The sequence below is a fragment of the Pinus tabuliformis genome, chromosome 7, assembly GCF_031772625.1.
Source record: "Pinus tabuliformis cultivar Carrire ecotype Pingquan chromosome 7, CPIR1, whole genome shotgun sequence".
Lineage (NCBI taxonomy): Eukaryota > Viridiplantae > Streptophyta > Pinopsida > Pinales > Pinaceae > Pinus > Pinus tabuliformis.
This window is the reverse complement of record NC_142293.1, coordinates 2,079,728,187-2,079,748,946: the sequence shown is the minus strand read 5'-3', so window position 1 is coordinate 2,079,748,946 and position 20,760 is coordinate 2,079,728,187. Positions and strand designations below refer to the sequence as shown.

At 35.3% G+C, this 20,760-nt stretch overlaps 1 protein-coding gene across 1 annotated transcript; it reads right to left on the bottom strand.

Annotated features, from left to right (window-relative positions):
• Positions 1 to 13,145: 13,145 nt before the first annotated feature.
• LOC149256866 (uncharacterized) lies at positions 13,146 to 14,793 on the bottom strand. The gene has a single exon (XM_089457521.1). It carries the CDS (start codon positions 14,415 to 14,417, stop codon positions 13,407 to 13,409), a length of 1,011 nt encoding a protein of 336 aa, XP_089313647.1. The 5' UTR covers positions 14,418 to 14,793; the 3' UTR covers positions 13,146 to 13,406.
• Positions 14,794 to 20,760: the final 5,967 nt, after the last annotated feature.

The following is a 20,760-nucleotide window of genomic DNA, read 5'->3' as shown; positions in this document are numbered from 1 at the left end:
TTCGACACTGATTATGTACTTAACTGTCACTGGAATATTCCCTTGAACATAAATTCTTCTAAATGACGAATTTTGCCAAATGGTTTCTAGGTTACCTAAATGAGGGTGCTACGAACAAAACACGTGTGTCGGAATTTCAAGATTCTTCTTCATTTGATCACAAATTGAGATTTTAATATACATCCATTCTATACTTAACATGTAGAAACTAGTTTAATTGACTAATGAAGAATTTTGGGAATGAATCCTTGGAGTAATTAAACTTGGAAAAACCATCATTAGTAGATCATGACAAAGTTATCTCTAATCACAGAAAAGTTAAGAAAACTAATGATAATCAACCACGAAGTGTAGGATATGAATTAATAGAAAAGTGTGGAATTAGAGTGTGAAATGAGTTAAAAACATAGGAATTTAGGCTATGAATAATGGTATTTGTACGGTGGAAAAATGGGCATATTCGAGGCCTGTTGAGGGCCCTGAAATTGGGTCAACAACAAGGGGGATACCCACCCGATTGGGAACCTGGTTGGCGGCTCCGTGCCCGTTTGGTGTAGCGGGTCTGACTGGGGATAACGGGACCAACTTCCCGATCTAAGGGGTGTGTGTGTGTGTAGGGTTTGATTATGCTGTTTCTTTGAGAACTTTTGAGAGCTAATTTAAATCTAACTCATGATTTGACTATAAGCTGCTGAAATCTAATGAAAACAACATGTGAAATCTACGCTAACCCGGGGTATATCTTTTCCATCATGCGATCTAAAAAGATTTCATATAATAACTGGTAATGAAGATTATTCAGCTACTATAAGAATATAAACCATTTAAGATAAACCATTCTGCATAAGAAGTTAAACAGGACAGTTGTGGACTGCATATTGCATGATAAATCATTCATATGTCAAGCATGAACAAATGACTCCATCGTACAAAAGTGCCAAATGGTAACCACACATTTATACATTAACATATAAATAACATCAGCTGTATATCACTTTAAGCAAATAAGTAGAAATTCATCAAGAGATAAAAGTACCATTTATGACTGATTTTTACTCACAAACTTCAAGCAATAATGATTTACTTCTATTTACTTTTAACACCTACTAAGAGTACAGAAATGCAACATCAGTAGCAGACATTAAGATGCAAATATAAATAAATCTGATCCTTCCATTCATCAAAACCTCCTCTGAGGTGCAGAAATGCATGTTCTGAGGACAAGTTTTTGACAAATTTCTGGACCCTTCTCCAATGCAATGAGAAGGGTTAAAATACTATGTCCTAATTTTAATAATAGTATTATTACAAAATTAAGGATTTGGTTTTCAAACGACCGTCCTTTTTCTAATATAACTAAAAACAAAAAGAAACAACATTCTAAATAAAACTACTTGTGGACTTGGTCTTTGAAGTTGCATGTTTCTAACATAGGCTTGAGAAGAGTCGGCTGGTTAATTTCCGTTCTGAGCTGGGCTGCGAAAACGACATCTATAAGAGCTGGCGCTACCTTCTCGGCTGCGTTCATGATACACTTTACCGTCATCCATTGGCTATGTGGTTTAACCAGGTACATCCAGTAATTTTCCCAATTGAGTCTAGCCAGTGCTTGGATAGCTTTCCCTTTTGCCTGTGCCTTTTACCTCCATTCTGTCTCCAGTTGCAACTTGTTTGGTAGGTATCCTGGGGTGGTCTCTGAAATCAAATTGGCCCTGTGTAAATTTTCATTTACACAGTCGATAATAATACTTGCCTGTGTCGCTGCTGTCTCTGCTGCTTGCTCTGCCTGCGCGATCTGCTCGTCCCATTTACTAAAGAGCATTTCTTTATGATTTTCATTAACTCTAGGCGCTCCTGCTCTTTTTCCCTCCTCATCGTCTTGCCAAGTCAGATACTCTGTCACCCTCTTGTCGTTCTGATCATATTCGCTTCGCAACTCCACCACCTGACTGGTGATTTTGTCGCTTAGCTCACAAAAGTGCCTCCACTGTGATATTTTACGCCCCAATTCTTCTTGTTGCTGCAGTAGTTGCTCGTTCAAGCCGATGGACTCTGAAATAAACTCTGCAAGCTTAGGTTCATCTTTGTGCGTTTCTTGCTCCGTCTGCAGTTGTTTTTCTTTTTCTTCAAGACTCTTTTGGTAGCCTATTTGCATCTGTTGGAAGTCTTCTTGGAGCTTTTCGAGCTGTCTGGAAGCTTCATTGTTTGCGTTGGCTTGCTGTAACTGTTGTTGTAGCAGTTGTATGTGGTTTTCTTGTTCCTTTAAGAGCTGCTGAACTTCAGAGGCCTTGTCAATAGTTGCAGAAGCATACGCTCCTGCAATTTGAGACAGCTTCGTAAGATTTTCTGTTGGATTATTATTTGGGTCTTTCCACAAGACGTCTAAATGTTCAGCGTCTTGAGACAGTGCATTTGCGAGCTTTCTTTTCTTTCTTTGTCTTCTCACAACTGCTTTGTGCTGGGGACTGTAGAACACATCTAGTGGGGGAATTTCTTCTACGTTAAGTAGAAGTTCTGAGGATGGAGTGATGGAGAGATCTTCTGCTTCTGTGGTAACGCTGACTACGGTTGGAGCAGCTTCTTGCACCTCCTGTGTATCGTTCACAGGCGTCTTTGGGACTTGCCCTTCGAGGTTGATTAATTCATTGAAGGACTCCCACTCTTTATCTAGCTCTGCTGTGACAAGAGGAGCTTCGATAACCGGAGGGGGAACATCTCTTGGTGGCGAGGTGATAACTTGTTGCTGAAACATTACACTGGACCGAGCTGTATCTTTGACTGCTTCTTCGTTAATTATTTTGTCATGCACAGACTCCTCAGGATGTTCGGAACCTTCTCGCGCGGCGTTGGGCTTAGATCTGGAAGTGATGGAGTTCTCGCTGAGGCTGATGCTCGGAGTTGGCTCTCTAGTAGGTATTCGCAGCCTTTCTAGTGGAATGCTGGCCAGCCTTCTATCTCTATATGATGTGAATTTCTGGAGTTCACCTGGAGATAACCTTGACTGAGCTTCTCGCAAAATCTCTTTGAGTGAGCTCTTACCCTGAAAGAGATCGTCAAACAAATCTTTGTGTCCGAAGAACACTCTTATCTTGACGTTCGTAGTAAACTCTTGGGCGACTTTATTTGGGTCGAATGGCCTCATCGAGAACTTATATAATTGAAGGCACGTCACGTTTTCCACCTCACCAAAAGCGTGTCCTACATCAAATAAAGAGAAGGCCCCACAATTGACGGGAAATTGAGGCCAAATGGCCTTTTTCTTATCTTTTAATTCTTTGGTTAAGCCGCCTTCAGAGCAGGTTTGATAAGCGATTTCCCGAGCCAAAAGCTTATCTGGGACATACAAGGGTAGGACGTGTGGAGGTACAGTGCTTCCATAAACTCGAATGTAAGTAAACCATTCTTCCCCAAACCATCTTGCGATGGAGATGATGTCTGTCTCGGATTCGGGAGAGCACCTTGGGGGATCCTTATCATATATCATTCTATATATGGGCAATATAAGCCCATGGCAAATCTGGTAAAAATGAGGGGCAAACTGGGAATCCCACAAGACTTTGTGATAGACGTGAATAGGCAATGGGTCTTGGGTAGTCCATTTCCATCCCATAATGGGGAAATTAGATACAAGGCAAACAGAATCCATAACATAGGCAGCCAAATAGAAAGGAGGATAGACCCTTTGAGAAAAGGATCTTTTGGACCTGTAACTAACCACAGCCGTATATAGAGTATCGGAAAGAATTTTAGCCCAATCTACTATATCGGCATTTGTGGCAGCGTCAATTAATGGCAGCCACTCAGATGAAAACTTGTTGATATCGGGCATACCAAACAACCTACATAGCATGGTTGCAGCAAAACAATATGGAGAAGTAAGGGAACCAGTGTTGTACATACCGTTCTTATCCTTCTTTAACGGCTCATCTCTTCTAGACCATTCTTTAGTGGTGTCCGATAGATCTGGGTTCTCCATTGCGAACTTCCTAAGAAATTGTGCATTATAGGTCGCTTGCGGTTCGGGCAGATGGTACATTAGCTTCAGATCTTGGGCGGCGAAAGATCCCACGAGCCCATGTCCCTGAATCTTGAATTGTCTGTTGTTTAATTCTGCATCATCCAGAATCCACTTGACCATATCTGTGTATGGTAGAATCTTAGGCCTTGCCGCTATTCTGTGAAGGAATGAACATGCTAGGTCTTCTAGGGTTGCTTCAGAGGAGCGTGGTGCACCTGCAACGACAGTCACCTTCATTATTCTCGACTTCTCCTCTTCTAATAGCCTGTACATGCCTTCCCATGTGGAGATTCCTGCATCTCTATTGTAGGCTGTATCTGTGTATAGGGGCGCCATCTCCTTGGTCTTCTCTCTTGCTTCAGAGCTTTGAGCTTTGTTCTTCTTTCCCATTTTTACTTTGTGTTTCTTTCTGAGTCGTCTTTGCACTTTGTTCCTGCAGATTACAAGTGAAATGGAATGTCCGATCAGAAAGGTGATGGGAGAGTTTTAAATGCAAGAGATAAATCAATCACGCCACCTTACGTGAAGCAAATATCCAACAAGGCACGCGTCTTTAATCCTCTTAATGACTGACAACCAATTCATTTACTAACATTAAAAGCGCATGATTTCAGGTCATGTTATGGTAAGTGGCTTTTCCTTTGAAAGGCGCGCCCGAAGGATTCGTACTAAGGTGATTTTATGATTTGCTGACGTACCCTCGCATGTCGCACGATCGCAATATCGCAGATCGCAAAACTTAGTGCTTGCCAAACCTCGTCTGGCTTGTTTCTGCGATATGCGGTCTAGCGATCGCAATATCGCAGATCGATGAATTTCTTGGCTTTTCGCTATGGACATTAGTATGGTGCGATGCGATGTCGTTATTAATCATGAGGGTGGCGCGTATTTTGATTTTAGAAGAGTAACGGAGATGTTTCCTATCTTTTTGCATACATGACTTTTAAAAGACCTATTGTTTACCATAGAAAAATATCTAAGATGCCTTTTCTAAATTATGATTTGTAACTTCAAAAATAAAGTCTAACTTTTCCCAAAAATTTTATCTAAGGGTCCCCATTCATTTGGAGTCATGATTTGATACTAAATGAATAAAAAGGGGGGGGGGGGGGGGGGGGGTTGTTGCTGGCCACAACAAGGCCCAACATCCCCCCCATGCCTAAGGGTTTGCATGTCCTCATGCAAACAAATCCCTTGCTTATTGACAAATTCTTGACATTGCTTTGCAAATGTTGGTTCTTGTGGGACAACATTGCTTGAATATTTGAAGGTGTTGGTTCTTGTGGAGCAACACTGCTTGAATACTTGGACGTGCTGGTTCTTGTGGAGCAACACTTCTCACATTTAATATATCACACTAATTTACAGAGCAATACAAATTGAGGACAAGAAAGGGATGGATGAGGAAGAGATGATGGATGAAAATGAGATGATGATGGAGATGGTGAATGGGTGCTTACATACTCTGTCTTCGTAAGGCCAATGTCTATAGGTGGTTTCCTTTATCATTTCATGGCAGTAATGACTTCATCCTCTGATTGTTTTTCATGGGAGGAGAAGACACTAAAGATACTACTTTTATACCACAAGGATTTTTCTTTTAACATGGTCTTGTAATCAGAGTATAAGCATAATGAATGGAAGGAAATAAAAGGATAATGGTTTATGAAAGATGAAATGTGTGGAATGAGAAGTGGTGAATCATTAAGTTTCTTTAACCTTTCTAATGAATTAGAGAATCATAAGCCAAATTTACCTCAAGTTTTACCTTGTTGTTGATGTGCTCGGTGCCGCAAGATGAAGTGGAGGATGGAATGGCTGGAGCTAATGTGACTGTTGATCTGATCTGCTGAATAAGGATGAAGGATGAAGGATGAACTGAAGGTCGCCTTCTCCCCCATGCCTGAGGAGTTGTATGTCCCCAAACAACTGAGGAAAGGTGACTGCTGCTACAAATGACAATGGGAATGTTGATAAAAAAATCCAAACTGCTGCAAATCTGTGTTGATATCTCAAAACTATATAGTCTTCAACCACTGCACACCCATGAGCAATCTTGCATATGTGAATAAATGGTGACGATGTCGAACATAAGAAAGAATCATTGGATTACCGACCATGATGAGAGTGGTACTTTGAATGGATTATGGTTTGGAACCAATGCTTAATGTAATCTTGGTGGTATTGTCTTCATTTGGACCACTTTGAAAGTCCTCCTCGGTCATGCCAGGCAAACTTGGATAATTGGTCTTCGAAATGCATATAAGGCTTGTTGTTGGGCATGGTGAGAGTTCCTCGATCTCAGGTTCAAAAGGATGCTCCTCATCAGATTTGGTACATGATTGCTCGATCTCCTTGGTAGATAGGCAAGAGGAATCAAGGGAGACTTCCAAATCCTTTTCTAGCTGTGGAGAGATAGATAGTTTCCTGAATGCGGTCAGGATGAACTCTTCTTGAGAGGAAGATACCCCAACTACTGCTAGGATTTGAGAAAGTGCTTCGAGGGACATTCTTCAAGCTCTCGATCGTTCTTGGATTTCTCCTGCTGGTTGATGATCCCTGTCTCGCAACATGGATTAGTACAAAGGGGTTCTTACAACACCCCAAAAATGTTTTATCTCGAAAGAGTTTGAAATTTTTAATCTAAATGAATAAAAACTGATAATTGCAATAAAACTCACCAAACTTGCTTATTTGGACAACCAAAATTTGTAGCAACCCCACAATAGTGGATGCGTCACTCTTCACTCATGTCTTACCGTACACTCTCTGCCCTCTGATTGCCCTGCAACTAAGATCACACAAAAAACTTGTGAAAGAAACTAAACTCTAATCCCTTTAGCACCTCCGCCAAAAATATTGGGGAAATTATATGTGTTATAATTCCAACATTAAATTATCAATCTGGGACTCGTAAGCTTCGAGGCACAAGCACTGGTAACGCAGGATCAGAGCGTCTAATCTAAACTAACATGATGAATTTTGAAATATATTCCTAGATTAAGTACGTAATTTTTATTCCTAGTTTGAAACTAATATATTAATAAGCAAAGGAATAACTCCAATCAAATAATGAATTAATTAAAACTTACTCAGAAATCAGGGAAAATAGTGAATGATTTATTCAAATGAGTGCTACTTGATTCAAAACAAATCGACATATAAAATATAAAATTTATGCCTAAAGCTAATTGTTCATACAACACAATTTATTAATAAATGGTCTCTAATTCCATAAACTGCAAAATAAACAAATGATTAACTATGATAATTAGTCTATTGAAATCACACAACTCACCCTTCCAAACTAGAATTTTCTAATTAACTAAATCAGAGCAATTATGAGTACAAAACACGGCCTGAGTACATAATGCGGCATGAGTACAGAATGCAGTTGAGTATTGAATGCAGCCGAGCGCAGAATGTGGTCGAGTACAAAATGCGATCGAGTGCTTACTCCACAACCTGCAAATTGAAATCAATAACAATGCACTCGCTGCCCTCTACTCAAATTGTTGCCCTCTATTCAAATCTACAAAACATAAATGAATCTAGAATACAAATTGAAGTGTTGGAATTTTGAAAACTATTTAGCAAACAACTTGGAAATGAGATATAAATCTATTGACTGAAACAAAACACACTTCCTAAAACTATTCCCAAGATCACACCATAAATCAGGAAGCAATTACATAATCTAAAATGCAGAAATAAATTGACAAAACAATTAAATCTAATTCAAACCATTTGCAAGGAATAAAAATATAAAAAGGAAATAAACACACTTACATAATCTATGTTAACCGACAAACACGATGGGTTCAGGTGGCCTTTCCTGTCCATGTGTTGTAGGTCTAAACTCAATTCATAAAATGGACACCAAAGCTACAACAACTTCATCATCCTTTATTCATCCAAAAACAAAGTTTTAATATACAACAACCAACAAATGTAATTGTGCTTCCTCTCCTATGTAACTCTTTGTAACTCCTTGTGTAACTCCCTAGCTCTGAATGACTGAAATATATACTATGCTTTTACAATTTGAGATCCCAAGCTCAAGGATATGATCTTAGCCAAATGCTAACAAAATTACAAAAATACATTTCAAATGATGTTTTTGGAATTGGTTATGGAAAATTTGTCTTGGGAAATCTCATGATCCATGCATAGCATGATTGAGATATAGAATATCTGATTGCAGCTCCATATAGCTTGAAAAAGAAACAAAATAAATCTTCAACCCAAAATATATGGAACTGTGGCTGATCCAAAATCGTCAAACCCAACGAATCTGTACTTAACTCAGAATTTCGGCACCGATTCTGTACTTAACTTTCATTGGAATATTCCCCTAAGCATAACTTCTTCTAAATGACAAATTTTGCGAAACGATTTCTAGGTTACCTGAATGAGGGTGCTTTGAACAAAACATGTGTGTTGGAATTTCAAGATTCTTCTTCATTTGATCATAAATTGAGATTTTAATCTACAACTATTCTATACTTAACCTGTAGAAACTAGTTTAATTGACTTATGAAGAATTTTGGCAATGAATCCGTGCAATAAATAAACTTGGAAAAACCATCAACAGTAAATCATGACAAAATCATCTCTAATCACTGAAAAGTCAAGAAAAATAATGATAATCAACCACGAAGTGTAGGATATGAATTAACGACAAAGTGTGGAATTAGAATGTGAAATGAGTTAAAAACATAGGAATTTAGGGTATGAATAATGGTATTTGTACGGTGGAAAAATGGGCATATTCGAGGCCCAACACTTTGCTCGCCAATAAGAGATTCCTCCCATAATAATATGTGATGAAGGGGAAGATCCTCCGATGTTGGATAAACCACTCAAGCTCAACATCATGTGAGAATCAATAAAGAGGAAAAAGGACCAGTATAGGATAAAAGGGCTTAGTCAAAGGAGGGTTGAGTTTCATCAAGGACATTCACCAACAACTTCAACCTTAACATGATCAATCCCTTGTAAAATGATGAGTGACATTCAAATTCTATTGGGTCAATGTAATGTATTTTGGATAGAAAAACCTTTTCCTAATGGATGGTAGTTCATCTCCCTTAGGAGGAAGTCTTTATTATCTGTGTGATTATCAAAGAGTTTGGGTCAACCACTGTGATACATATGTTTTAACCAACAAAAAACAATTAGCCTATGTCCATTTAAACACTAAGAACCATAGAGCATCACTAATATAAAATCTAAGATTTAATAGGAAAACCTTTGGACAAAGGGGGCCTTTCAAAAACCAAACCCTTGGGGGATGTCAAGTTCCCAAGACCTAGCTAGTGAAGGTGCATGAGACAATTAATGTAGTTCGCACATGTAATAGTCCTAGATAGTACAAATACCCTTGTGAAGACATGAACTCTTTAGGGGAGCTTAAATAAAAATTCAATATTTTCCTCAATTACTAGAATTATTTCCTTCTTGAGTGACCTATGTGATTCTTTGGGAAAGGTCACTATGGATACCCTTTCACAATTGTCAATTAGGAAAAATAGTCATGAGTTAAGATCATACATATGGGGAGGGAAACAAATCTCAAGATTTTATAGAGAACTGATACCACTTCACTTCAAAGCACATCATTTACACATAGTAGTCCAACAAACACCGAATCAGGTGATGAGGGGATATCCCTCCACTTGCCCAAGTGTGACCTTGTGCTTGATGCTTTCCTTAGAGGTGCTCTCTCAAAGAGCACTTCCTACCACTGATGGATTTTAATGCTCTTTAGTGAATTACTAGTTTCATTTTTATGGCCTTAGAGAATTCTCTCTCCAATCCCACGTTGAGGGTCAAAGTCCTGAACTATGTTAGTTTACTAAGAATAAAAATTGTCTAGCTAATTTTAGATTAAGCACTTTTCTTTTAAGGTTGTTGATTACTCACAAATATATGGAATGGACTCAATGATATTTATGACCAATTTTGAGCCTATCACCATATTATTTTTGAAAATTATTTATAAAATGAGAAATATGGAACATTTGAAGTGGGACCTAGATAGAGCATGAATTTTTAACATGGTAATTTCAAAATGGATCTTTATTTAGTTAACACGAGGAGGGAAAACCTATCCATTAAGTAGCTGTAAAGATGAAGATAATGTTATAAAGGGAGAAAATCACAATCAGAGAGGGGTGGTTGAGAAAGAGAATCCATTCCACTAATCATGCTTCTACAATTCTCTAAGTATCCTTTATCTTGTTTTGAAGTAATTCCCTTTCTTTTGCTAGTCTTTGATAATCCAGCTTTATGAATTATTTTATATATATTTTTAAGCCGATCCCTCACCATAATTTCTCTCATTCTTCAAGGAACCCTCATATTAACTAGTCCAAGGGAGCCCAATCTTAGTCATTTATGGACAAATTCCTTCACATTTCACATTGAAGTATTAGGATTTTGTTAAGCGCTGTACTAAGTTAGTTTATTAAAAAAACATAAACTTTGTACAATTATTATGACTCTTGTAGAAAGCTATTTTTGGGAGGGCATGTCATTTGTGGTTTCGATACTTTTATATGAGAAATGAAATATCATGAATGTTCTCCTATGACTCTATGATATTTAAATGCATGACATCATTGTGGAGTTCTCTTAATATTTGAACCATATTCTCTATATTATGTCTATTGATTTGCTTCAAATATGTTTTCCTCATGATTTGTGAATGGATGTATACAATGGAATGAATATTGAGAGTATATTTATTTTTCTTTTAAAATACCCAGTCCACTTACAAGTGAATGTGCCGAATGCTTGTATCTCTATATTTGAGTCATTTGAACATCCAAGTGATTGAAAAGAGGAGTATAAAATCTATAAAAATGCAAAAGAAATTTGAAAAAAATCCCTAGGAGGTTGAATCTTTTCCCTAATAGGGAAAGACATGAACAATAGGGTTTTCATCTTTCGCACACCTCTCCATTCTGTCAATACTCTAATAATTCTTTCTTTTGAGGATTCGACTTCCGCATCTTCTCATTATTGAGTCATAGATTCCTTCTCCTTATTATTCACATCATGAATATTTGTTGCAACTCTTCTTCTCTAAGTTTCCTCCATGGCATCTAGTCTAGCTAACATTTTGTTGTTGATAGGTTCATCCGCCACTCCATTTATTTTTCCTCTCATTTTCCTTCTCCTTTATTCTTCTTCACTCTATTTTCTCTTCTCATCCACTTTTCTTATTCTCCCTTTCACTTCATTTATCTTTCCTCTCATTTTCCTTCTCCTTTATTCTTCTTCACTCCTCTATTTTCTCTTCTCGTCCACTTTTCTTATTCTCCCTTTCAAAACATTGCCTTCAAAATTTAAGGCACCCATAATAAAGTTCAATGCCGAACATCAAAGAAAATGAGGTTCAACATCTTAAACACTGCTAAATGGTCCCCTTTAGCCAACCAAAGTTAACATATATTAATGACATTAAGAAAACAATCCAACCTCCATTAATACAATATATATTAATGGCATTAGGAAAACAACCCAACCTCCGGGAAAATAATGAGATGAGGTATTTCACATTAAGCCCCACCAAAAACCAAATGTAAAGCAAAAAGTGACAAGGAATATGGGGGATCTAATGCCTAAAAATGCTCCAAGTGCAAAATAGCTTGGTATTTCATTAAAACTCCAAAAAAAATCTTTAAATATGAAGGAAAATGGACAATGCAAATCTCCTCACCATGGATACATAATCTTCTTTTAAATATGCACTTTGAAATTGCACAATAATTTAATGTTTTTACAACTGATGAATTGCTTACTTTTATACTTTTATATATATATATATAAATAAATTTAAATTTAAATTTAAGCCAAACATCTATTTTGTGTTAATACCAATAATATCCACATTGAACACAAAATCATATATCTCTTTCTTACTAAAGCATAAAACAACAGATACAAATATTTATTATAATTACTGGTTGGTGCAATCACAGTTAAGTCCTATAATACAAGACCAAACATGCAGTAGTTATGTTTTCCAAACCTACAATTTTATGTTTTTTCTTGGATAATGCGTCATTGGAATTCCATGTATCTCTTCTTCTACTTTCACTGGATGTATTTAGGAATTTTTTAAATTTTGATGGTCTATTTAGAAACTCCAAACATCATAGACGATCAAAATATGTGGGCAGCGAACTTTTCTGAGATTCAGCGCAAGATTGATTACAAAGTCACAGTCGTCGTTTATCTTACTTCATTCATACAATTAGTCAACCTGATCGAAACAACTAAAATATTGTCATTCTCAAGATCTATGAGAATGAACTGTGAGAATCGAGTTGGGCACTTTTAAATTTATGAGTTTCAGGGCGCAAAGAACCAGAGGTAACGTGTAAATTGCAACCAGAAGCAGTAGTAAATGTATATTGCAACCTGAAAAGAAAGTGTGGCATATAACAACAATTTGCCACCACATGTTTGCAGCGTTCCTGTTTGACTATTCACGATTAAAAAAATTATGGTATAAGATTGACTACTTCCACAGATTAGTAAGATTCAGAATATTACACAAAACACACAAATTTTATATGAGTGGCATGAGCCACATAATTTTCTGATAGTGAAAATAGAGATCGACAGCAAATCCATTTATAAAGAATCCAATTAACAGTATGAACACTGGTTATAATTTGTAATGTGTAAATCCATTTCACAGCACAATGCACACGATTTATAAAAAATCCAATTAACAGTATGCACATTTCAGACTCCTGGCCTCTGTAATGCATTATACGACAAGAAAAGTTGCTCACCACCATGAAGGCTAACTCTCTTGCCTATTGAAAACCCATGTCATCAGTCTGTTTGGTAACGTTTTCAGAAAAGTCAAAGGGAGAAATATTTCATGTTAGCTGCGTTAGGCTTGTGAGAGCTTACAATGTAAATAGTCAATAAACATGAAATTAAATCTCATCCCCTGAACTTTGCCAACTCGAGGAAACCTTGAAATAAATATGAATACCCAATAAGCATGAAATTAAATTTAACTCCAAACTTCACCAACACAAAAAAGATGAAAAGAATAACTCTCCTTTGCATAATCAATTTAAAGTGTTTCTATTTGTGAAATGCACAATGAAGTCATTTATTGACCTATAGCAGCCACTGCTATATCTAGTAGCAGGAGCATCGGTACTAGACCTCAAAGAAAGCTGGAAAATGGACTTATTTATGTCTCAGAAGCTCCCATATGATGAGGCTTCAATAAATCAATCATATATTGATCAGAATCGAAAAGAAAACAGAAAGCAGCCTAGCCAGTGCCATTATATGTACAAAGCTCAAAGAAAGGCCGGTACTAGCACTCATAATAGTAATACTAATCAACCCCCTATTCATTCTTCCATGCATACAGTAATAAGGAGAAGCCAGAGGGGCTGCCTGTTTCAGTCTCCATGCTTGCCCATCGCAACACTGAAGAGCTCGAATTCGAAGAGGAAGATGATGAGGAGCTGCTCTTGAAGAAGGCCTTATCATGGCATGGAGTAGGGCACTGCAACACAGATGGTGGAATAGATTGACAGGGGACTGCAGCATTATTGGCATTCCGAGTATTGTCCACTGTTTTATCTCCAGATGTCTGGAACATGAAGATAGCATGGCCATTGCTAGGATTGAAGAACCAATTATGCACATCCCAAAAGACTTGTATTGGAGTTCCATCAACCTTAATTGTCTGATTACCTCTGAATTTCCACATCAAGTGCTTTACCTTCAACATCAACTGCTTGTCAACTCTCACATACAATCTTGGCTCCTTGGATCTCCCTGTGTGGCATTCAATCACAATGTCATGAGTCCTGCCACTTTCACCAAACTGTGCTTTTGTTGTGTAATATCTCTTCCCAAACACATGCTCTCTTCTAGACAGCAATGTGGGCTCAGTTAATGGCTGCCTTGCATGGGTTTTCTTGTAGGCCTCATCCTGCATATCTCCCAACAACAGGACCATCACTTTTTCACATATCAGAGCCACATAGAAGCTTTCCTGTGGCTCAGGCCCACACAAATATTTAGCTTTTCTCACATCCCAGAATACCTCCATCTTCTTTCCCTTGACATCAAAGCTTTTAGATCCGTGCTTTCTCCAGAAAAACCATGTCTTCATATCAACCTTGCACATATAATGGCGACTCGGGTCATTGACATGGACACTGAGGCCCTGGCCCATTAGATTCTTGCACCATGTTATGGTCACAAATTTGCAGATTCCCTCCATTTTGGTCTGATAGAGGCAAGTTATCAGGTTCTGTGTCATTCTGCTACGAGAAGAAGAGGAGGACTTGTCTTTCAAGTGAGCACCTCCAGGTTCTCCAAAACCAGAAGGAAATACTTCTGGCATTTTTTCAGATCCAGCTGCTTGTATGATTCTACGCAGAGATTTCAGCTATGCATTGTATATCTATCAGATTTCAACCATAAATATTCATTGTATAGCCATCAGAGACTTGGTGCCTCTATCAAAACCCAACCAGTTTTTGTCACCCAGCAGAGAATTCTTATTGGGCAACCCCAAATCAATGCTAAAACCCGATCAGCAAGACACCCACGATAGGATCTTCATCCATTAGCCCAAATGAAATGGAGCCAAACGCCGAAACAAGCTCACCAAATAGGGAATTCAGCCACATTTTCAATCTGGGATCCTCCCAATTCATTGCCAAACCTTCCCTAGGTACAGATAAGGCCTTTCCAGACCTTCATAGGCGGTATGAAGCTCAAGGGCAATGGATGAAACAATATACTTACGGAAAATGCAATTAAAAAGACAATCTCCACTCATGTGACAGAGAGTTTGGCCTGGATCGAACCTTAAAAATTCTGGGAAATGGGCCAAACAGATAAAGGTATCAAATAATAAAAAAGTCATACCGCTGTATCCAATTGCATACAAATCTGTACTAACAGATGGGACCTCGGGACAAGTTCATGAAGTTCCATACTTCATGAAATCTCGTGGCCCCTTTGTTATCTTCCTGGCAGCTACTCCACTCTCTTCTAAGAGCATTTAATATTGATGTATGTCGTCCAGTCATGAAGCACATGATGAGTGATTTTCTGTCTATTTTTCAGCATCAAAACAGAAAGAAATGTCACGGAGTCTATAGCTGGCCAGGAAGTTTTGCCATGCATGACTACATGCCAGATTTGTCTTTGCTTATGTTATTCATTTTATTGGGGAAATTTGTGCAGTACTATGCACATTTTTCAAAATCATGAAGTGACACTTATTTTGTTTGACTAGGTTGAGCTGTTTCTTGAAAGGAAGAAGAATGATCAACTAATTATCATCTTAATTATGAAAATATGACTTCATAATTTACATTTATGTTATTTAAACATTTCCTCAAAAATTATATAATAAAAATGTTTTCTTCATTTTATAAATTAAAATACATCAATTCGTTTTATTTTTATTTTAAAAATCCATTTTTATTTATATTAGATTTAATTTTAAATATTTTTATAGAATAAAATATTAAAATTTTAATATATAAAAATAAAAAAATAAAATAAATGTGTGAAAAATTGGAAAATAAACATTATTGCCATCTAACCTTTTATGCTAAACCTTGGAATAATAAATAAAGTGACACATGATAGTAATTATAGACCAAAAAGTTGCCCCAAATACATGCATACATGCTTCTAGTTATTCCCTTTAATTCCGAAAAAATTGTTGAACCATGAACAAGTTTTCTCATAATTTTGACTTGACCTTTATTTTGTTGGAAACTTTGATCATGTTATAATTTTCAACTACTCTATTTCTCACTCCAAAGTTTTATGAAATGACAAGTAGTTTGTTCAAAACTTTGAATATGTTATAGTTTTCATTTACTTTATATGTTATTTCCAAGTTTCTAATATAAGGTTACATGGTAATAGTGTTTACCTTACCCATAACTTTTACTTACTTTATTTTGTTAAGCCTAAATTTTTAGGAGAAGGTTACATGGTAAGTATTTTCCTTCCACTTTCATTGTCTTATATATTTGTTTTATTTTATTATTTAATAAGAAGTGAATTAATAGGATTTTATTTGATTATTATTTTTATAATAAAAAATTAAATTTGTTATTAGTTGTTTTTTATTTTGAATGTTTTATTGAATTGATTTATTTTGAATATTTTTAGCAAAAATTATATTGAAAAAGTTTGGTGGACGTTTTTGGAATCAATTTGTTTAGTTCATCATGAGAACAAGATAAAGAATTAGATCATGGCATCTGGTTAAATAGGTAGACAAATCATTCTAACAGCTATAAAGAAACAACTATATTTGACTAGGTGAGGAAAAGGGGAAGAAATAATATATTTTAATTTAGACAAAGAATTAAAGATATATAAATAAACATTGATATTATTTTTAATTAATCTTAAACTAATTACAATTTTTTAAACTATAAATAATATATATATATATATATATATTAAAAATAAAAATAAAAATCCTAAAAATAACTTTTGACTTGACTAAGAATAAGAAATACATAAATATATATAAATAAATAGATAGATTATAACACTCATAAATTGAGGTGAGACTAATTATTAAAATACAATAAACATTATCCTTATAAATATAACTTCCTAAGTCAAAATAGAAATATAAAATATTTAAGATTAATAAAATTATAATATATAAAATTATCAAATAAAAAATTAATTTAATTTAAATAATAGAATTAAAATATATAAATAACTATGTATATTATTTTCTTTTTATAACTAATTATAAACCGATTCAAGATAAGAATCTAATTTTTAGTTATAATTTAAATAAATATATAATGTTATATCTATATCTATCTATATATATATAGTTGAGGCTAGGGATAGTTATTAAAACAATGAAAATATTATTCTTAAAGAGAATTGACTAAAAATAACTTTTAGAGATGAAGGGGAAGAAAAATGAATCAAGATTAAAAATAAAATAAAGAGGGAGAATGAAAACAAAGGAGGATTAATAAACTCCAGGTCGAGAAATTAGAAGAAAACAGAAGAAAAGTGACAAAAATCGCAAGACCAAGTTGAAGAAAAAACTAAAACGAAAGGGAATAACTACTAATTTTGCATCCATTATCCCTATTATGATTACTTGACCTCCTCTAAATTTCAATGGCTTCCTTAAACTTAGGGTGATGAAAATGAGAAATCTTGGCAATAACCTTAGCTTCCTCAATGCATATATGATGCTTCGTCTCTCCAGTACTTGATATTGGTAGCATGTTTCTTAATCCTCTCATTAATAGACTAGTTAGTTTTGCCAATGTATTAGGTTCTACAAGAAATTAAGAAAAAAAAGAAACTAAGAAAATTTGAAAAGTTTTTTTTGTAAAATTTTTATAATTGAAAATTTATAAATATATATATATATATATATATATATTATGACTTCTTCAAAGAGAGTAAAGACGTCAAGCACATGATATTGATAAATCATGGTATTAGTCTATGATATTGTAACAAAACCTATTTATAGGCTAGAAATCTTCCATAGTGAAATTTGCTTGTGAGCAAAAAAAGAATGAGTAAAAATGAGAAAGTGAGTGAGAAGACTCGCTTAACTTGAACTCAAGTTTATGTATTTAAAGTTGCTAATAAATTAAAGTGATTAATCCTTTCCCCCTGGTCTTTCCTATTGCTAGGTTTTCCATCTAAATATTGTGTATTGTTGGTAACTTTTATCATTTTTCTCTATTTTATTTTAAGTTCATTTTTTCCTTTCTTATTTTTTTTTTAGTTGTAGGTTCTTGTTGCAATTGGTGCATGCTAGGTCTATTAAATAATATGGACACAATTCCATTGAGTGATATGGAGAAGTTGAATAGGGCCAATTATTTCCTATGGAAATCAAAGATGGAAGATATATTGATTTTAAAGGATTAGTATTTGTTGATTGAGGGGGTGACAAACAAACAATCATCAATGGTAGATGAAGCCTAAAAATTGATAGACAGAAAAGACCGCTGCTACAATCCAACTGTACCTAGCAAACAATGTCTACTTCAATGTGGCTGGTGAAAGAAAACATAAGGATTATGGAAAAAACTACATGATTTGTTTGAGAAAAAAAATAGCATCAAACAAAGTTCTCTTGATGAATAAGCTGTATAATCTCAAGATGGAGTGTGCTTTAGTTGGAGAGCATTTAAATGAATTTAAAATAATTACTAGTGAACTTTGTGAAAATTATTTTGGATGATGAAATTGAACCCATCCTACTTATGTTCTTCATGCCAAACAACTATGAGAATTTGATAGTAGCTATGAGCACATTAACACCTACAAGGGCCCTAAAGTTTGATGATGTTAAAAATAGTTTAATGAAGAGGAGATGCAACACAAATCAATTATGGAAAGCCAGGGAGGAAAAGTTGTAGCCTTAGTTGATCATGGAATGAATATTGAACATGATAGAAAAGGGCATTCAAGATCAAGAGGTAGATCAAAATCAAGAACAAACAGACTTATTTGTTTTCATTGTGGAAAACTAGGACACAAAAAAGATAGTTTTGGGACTAGAAGGAAGAACATAAAGAATTAAAAGTTATTGACACAAATAAAAATCAAGTAGCACAAACAAAGTGAGACCACTGTTGTAGCTTCAAAAAGTGATGTTTTATTTACTATTTTAGTAAAAGAATCATGTTTATATACTTCTGACAATATTATTGATTGGGCACTTGACTCTAGGGAATCTCACCATGTGATAATTCTTGTTGCATATTAAGCCAATGATTATGGTAGAGTACATTTGGGAAACAATCACATCTATAATATTATTGGAGTAGGAGAGGTCTGAATCAAGATGGAAGATTCACAAAGTATCTTATTGAAACAAGTTAGGCATATTATAGAGGTGCATATGAGATTGATCGATGTGGGACAATTATATGATGAAGGTTGCTCCACAAGTTTTTGTAAAGGTAGTTGGAAAATTAGTAAAGGATCATTGGTCATGGCTAGAATATTCAATAGGAACCCTGCACAGATTGAGGGAAACAAAAAAAATATTAGATGTGGTTTTTGTTGCAAAAGAAAGAAACTCGATAGATTATGGCATAAGCGCTTGGGTCACGTCAATGAAAAGGACCTAAAATCTTGTTGGAAAAAATCCATTTCTAGGTTTGAAATCCTATGAACTTGACCTTTGTGAGCATTGTATATATGGTAGGTAACAAAGAGTTTCATTTATGAGAGATGGCCATGAAAGGAAAACAAATCTATCCAAATTAATACACTCTAATGTGTTTGGGCCAATTAATGTTAACTCTTTTGGAGGAGACCCATATTTTTTGATATTCATAGATGATACATCTAGGAATGTTTGGGCCTACCGTATGAAAAGAAAAGGTGAGGTTTTTGAGACATTTCAATACTTTAATGTTGTTATTGGAAGAGAGACTATCAAACTGCTAAAGTGTTTGAGGATAGGTAAGAGTGGAGAATATTTATCCAATGCATTCAAGGATTATTGTAATAGGTTCAACATAAAACATGAGAATATTGTCCATGGAACTCAACAAAATGATACTCTAGAAAGGATGAATCACATTATCATAGAGAAGGTTAGGAGTATGTTGTCAAATTCTAGATTGGAAAAACACATTTTGAAAAATGTAGTAAGGATAGCTTGTTACCTCATCAATCAATCACCTACTACAAACCTTGGATGGTGCCATTCTTAAAGAAGTTTGGACCAATAAGACAATAAATTATTCTCACTTGAAATTTTTGGATGTGAAGCATTTATGCATGTTACCAAAGAGCATAAAACCAAGTTAGATGATAAATCAAAAAAATGCATTATTTTGGGATATGTAGATAGTGAGTATGATTACCATTTATGGGATCCATTTAGACACAAAATTGTTAGAAGCAAGTATGTTATATTTAATGAATTAGATATGTATAAAAGGTCTACAGGTGATATGGAGGTCAAGAAAATTGTTGACAAGTTTGCAGAACAACAAGAAAATGTCCCACCATTGCATGAAATTGGAAAACCAATTCAAGAACATGATGGACAACAAGTGGAAAATTATGGACAACAAAAAAAGAAACCTTGTAGTCGTCATTACAAGAGATCCAACTGGGAAACAAACCATCATTTGGTTTGTAGATATACTAAGCCTCATAAGCCATCACAAAGGTTATCCACCCTCAAATTATATTATTTCAACTAATGAAGAAGGTGAACCTCATTATTTTCAAGAAGCTTGTAATGTGGGTACTAGCAAAGAGCGGACAAAAGAAATGGAGGAAGAATGGACTCCTATTGGAAAACAAAACTTGGGAGTTAGTAAAGATTTCAAAAGGAAGAAATTCCCTAGGAAACAAATGGGTAAGCATGAGGGTGAACAGAAGAAGGAAAGATACACCTAAAGGCTAGTTGTGAAGGGGTTTCCCCAAAATGAAGGTATTGACTTTACTGAAAATTTTTCACCTATTGTTAAGATGTCATCCATAAGAGTTATTCTTGGTCCTGTTGGTTCTTTAGATTTGGAATGTGAATAGTCAGATGTAAAGAAAACCTTCCTTAATGGATAATTGAAGGAGGATATTTATATGGAGAGATTAAAAGGATATAAAGTAAATGGTAAAGAAAACCTAGTTTGGAGGTTTAAAAAGAGCCTCAATATGTTGAGATAGGTACCCCACTCACAATACATGAA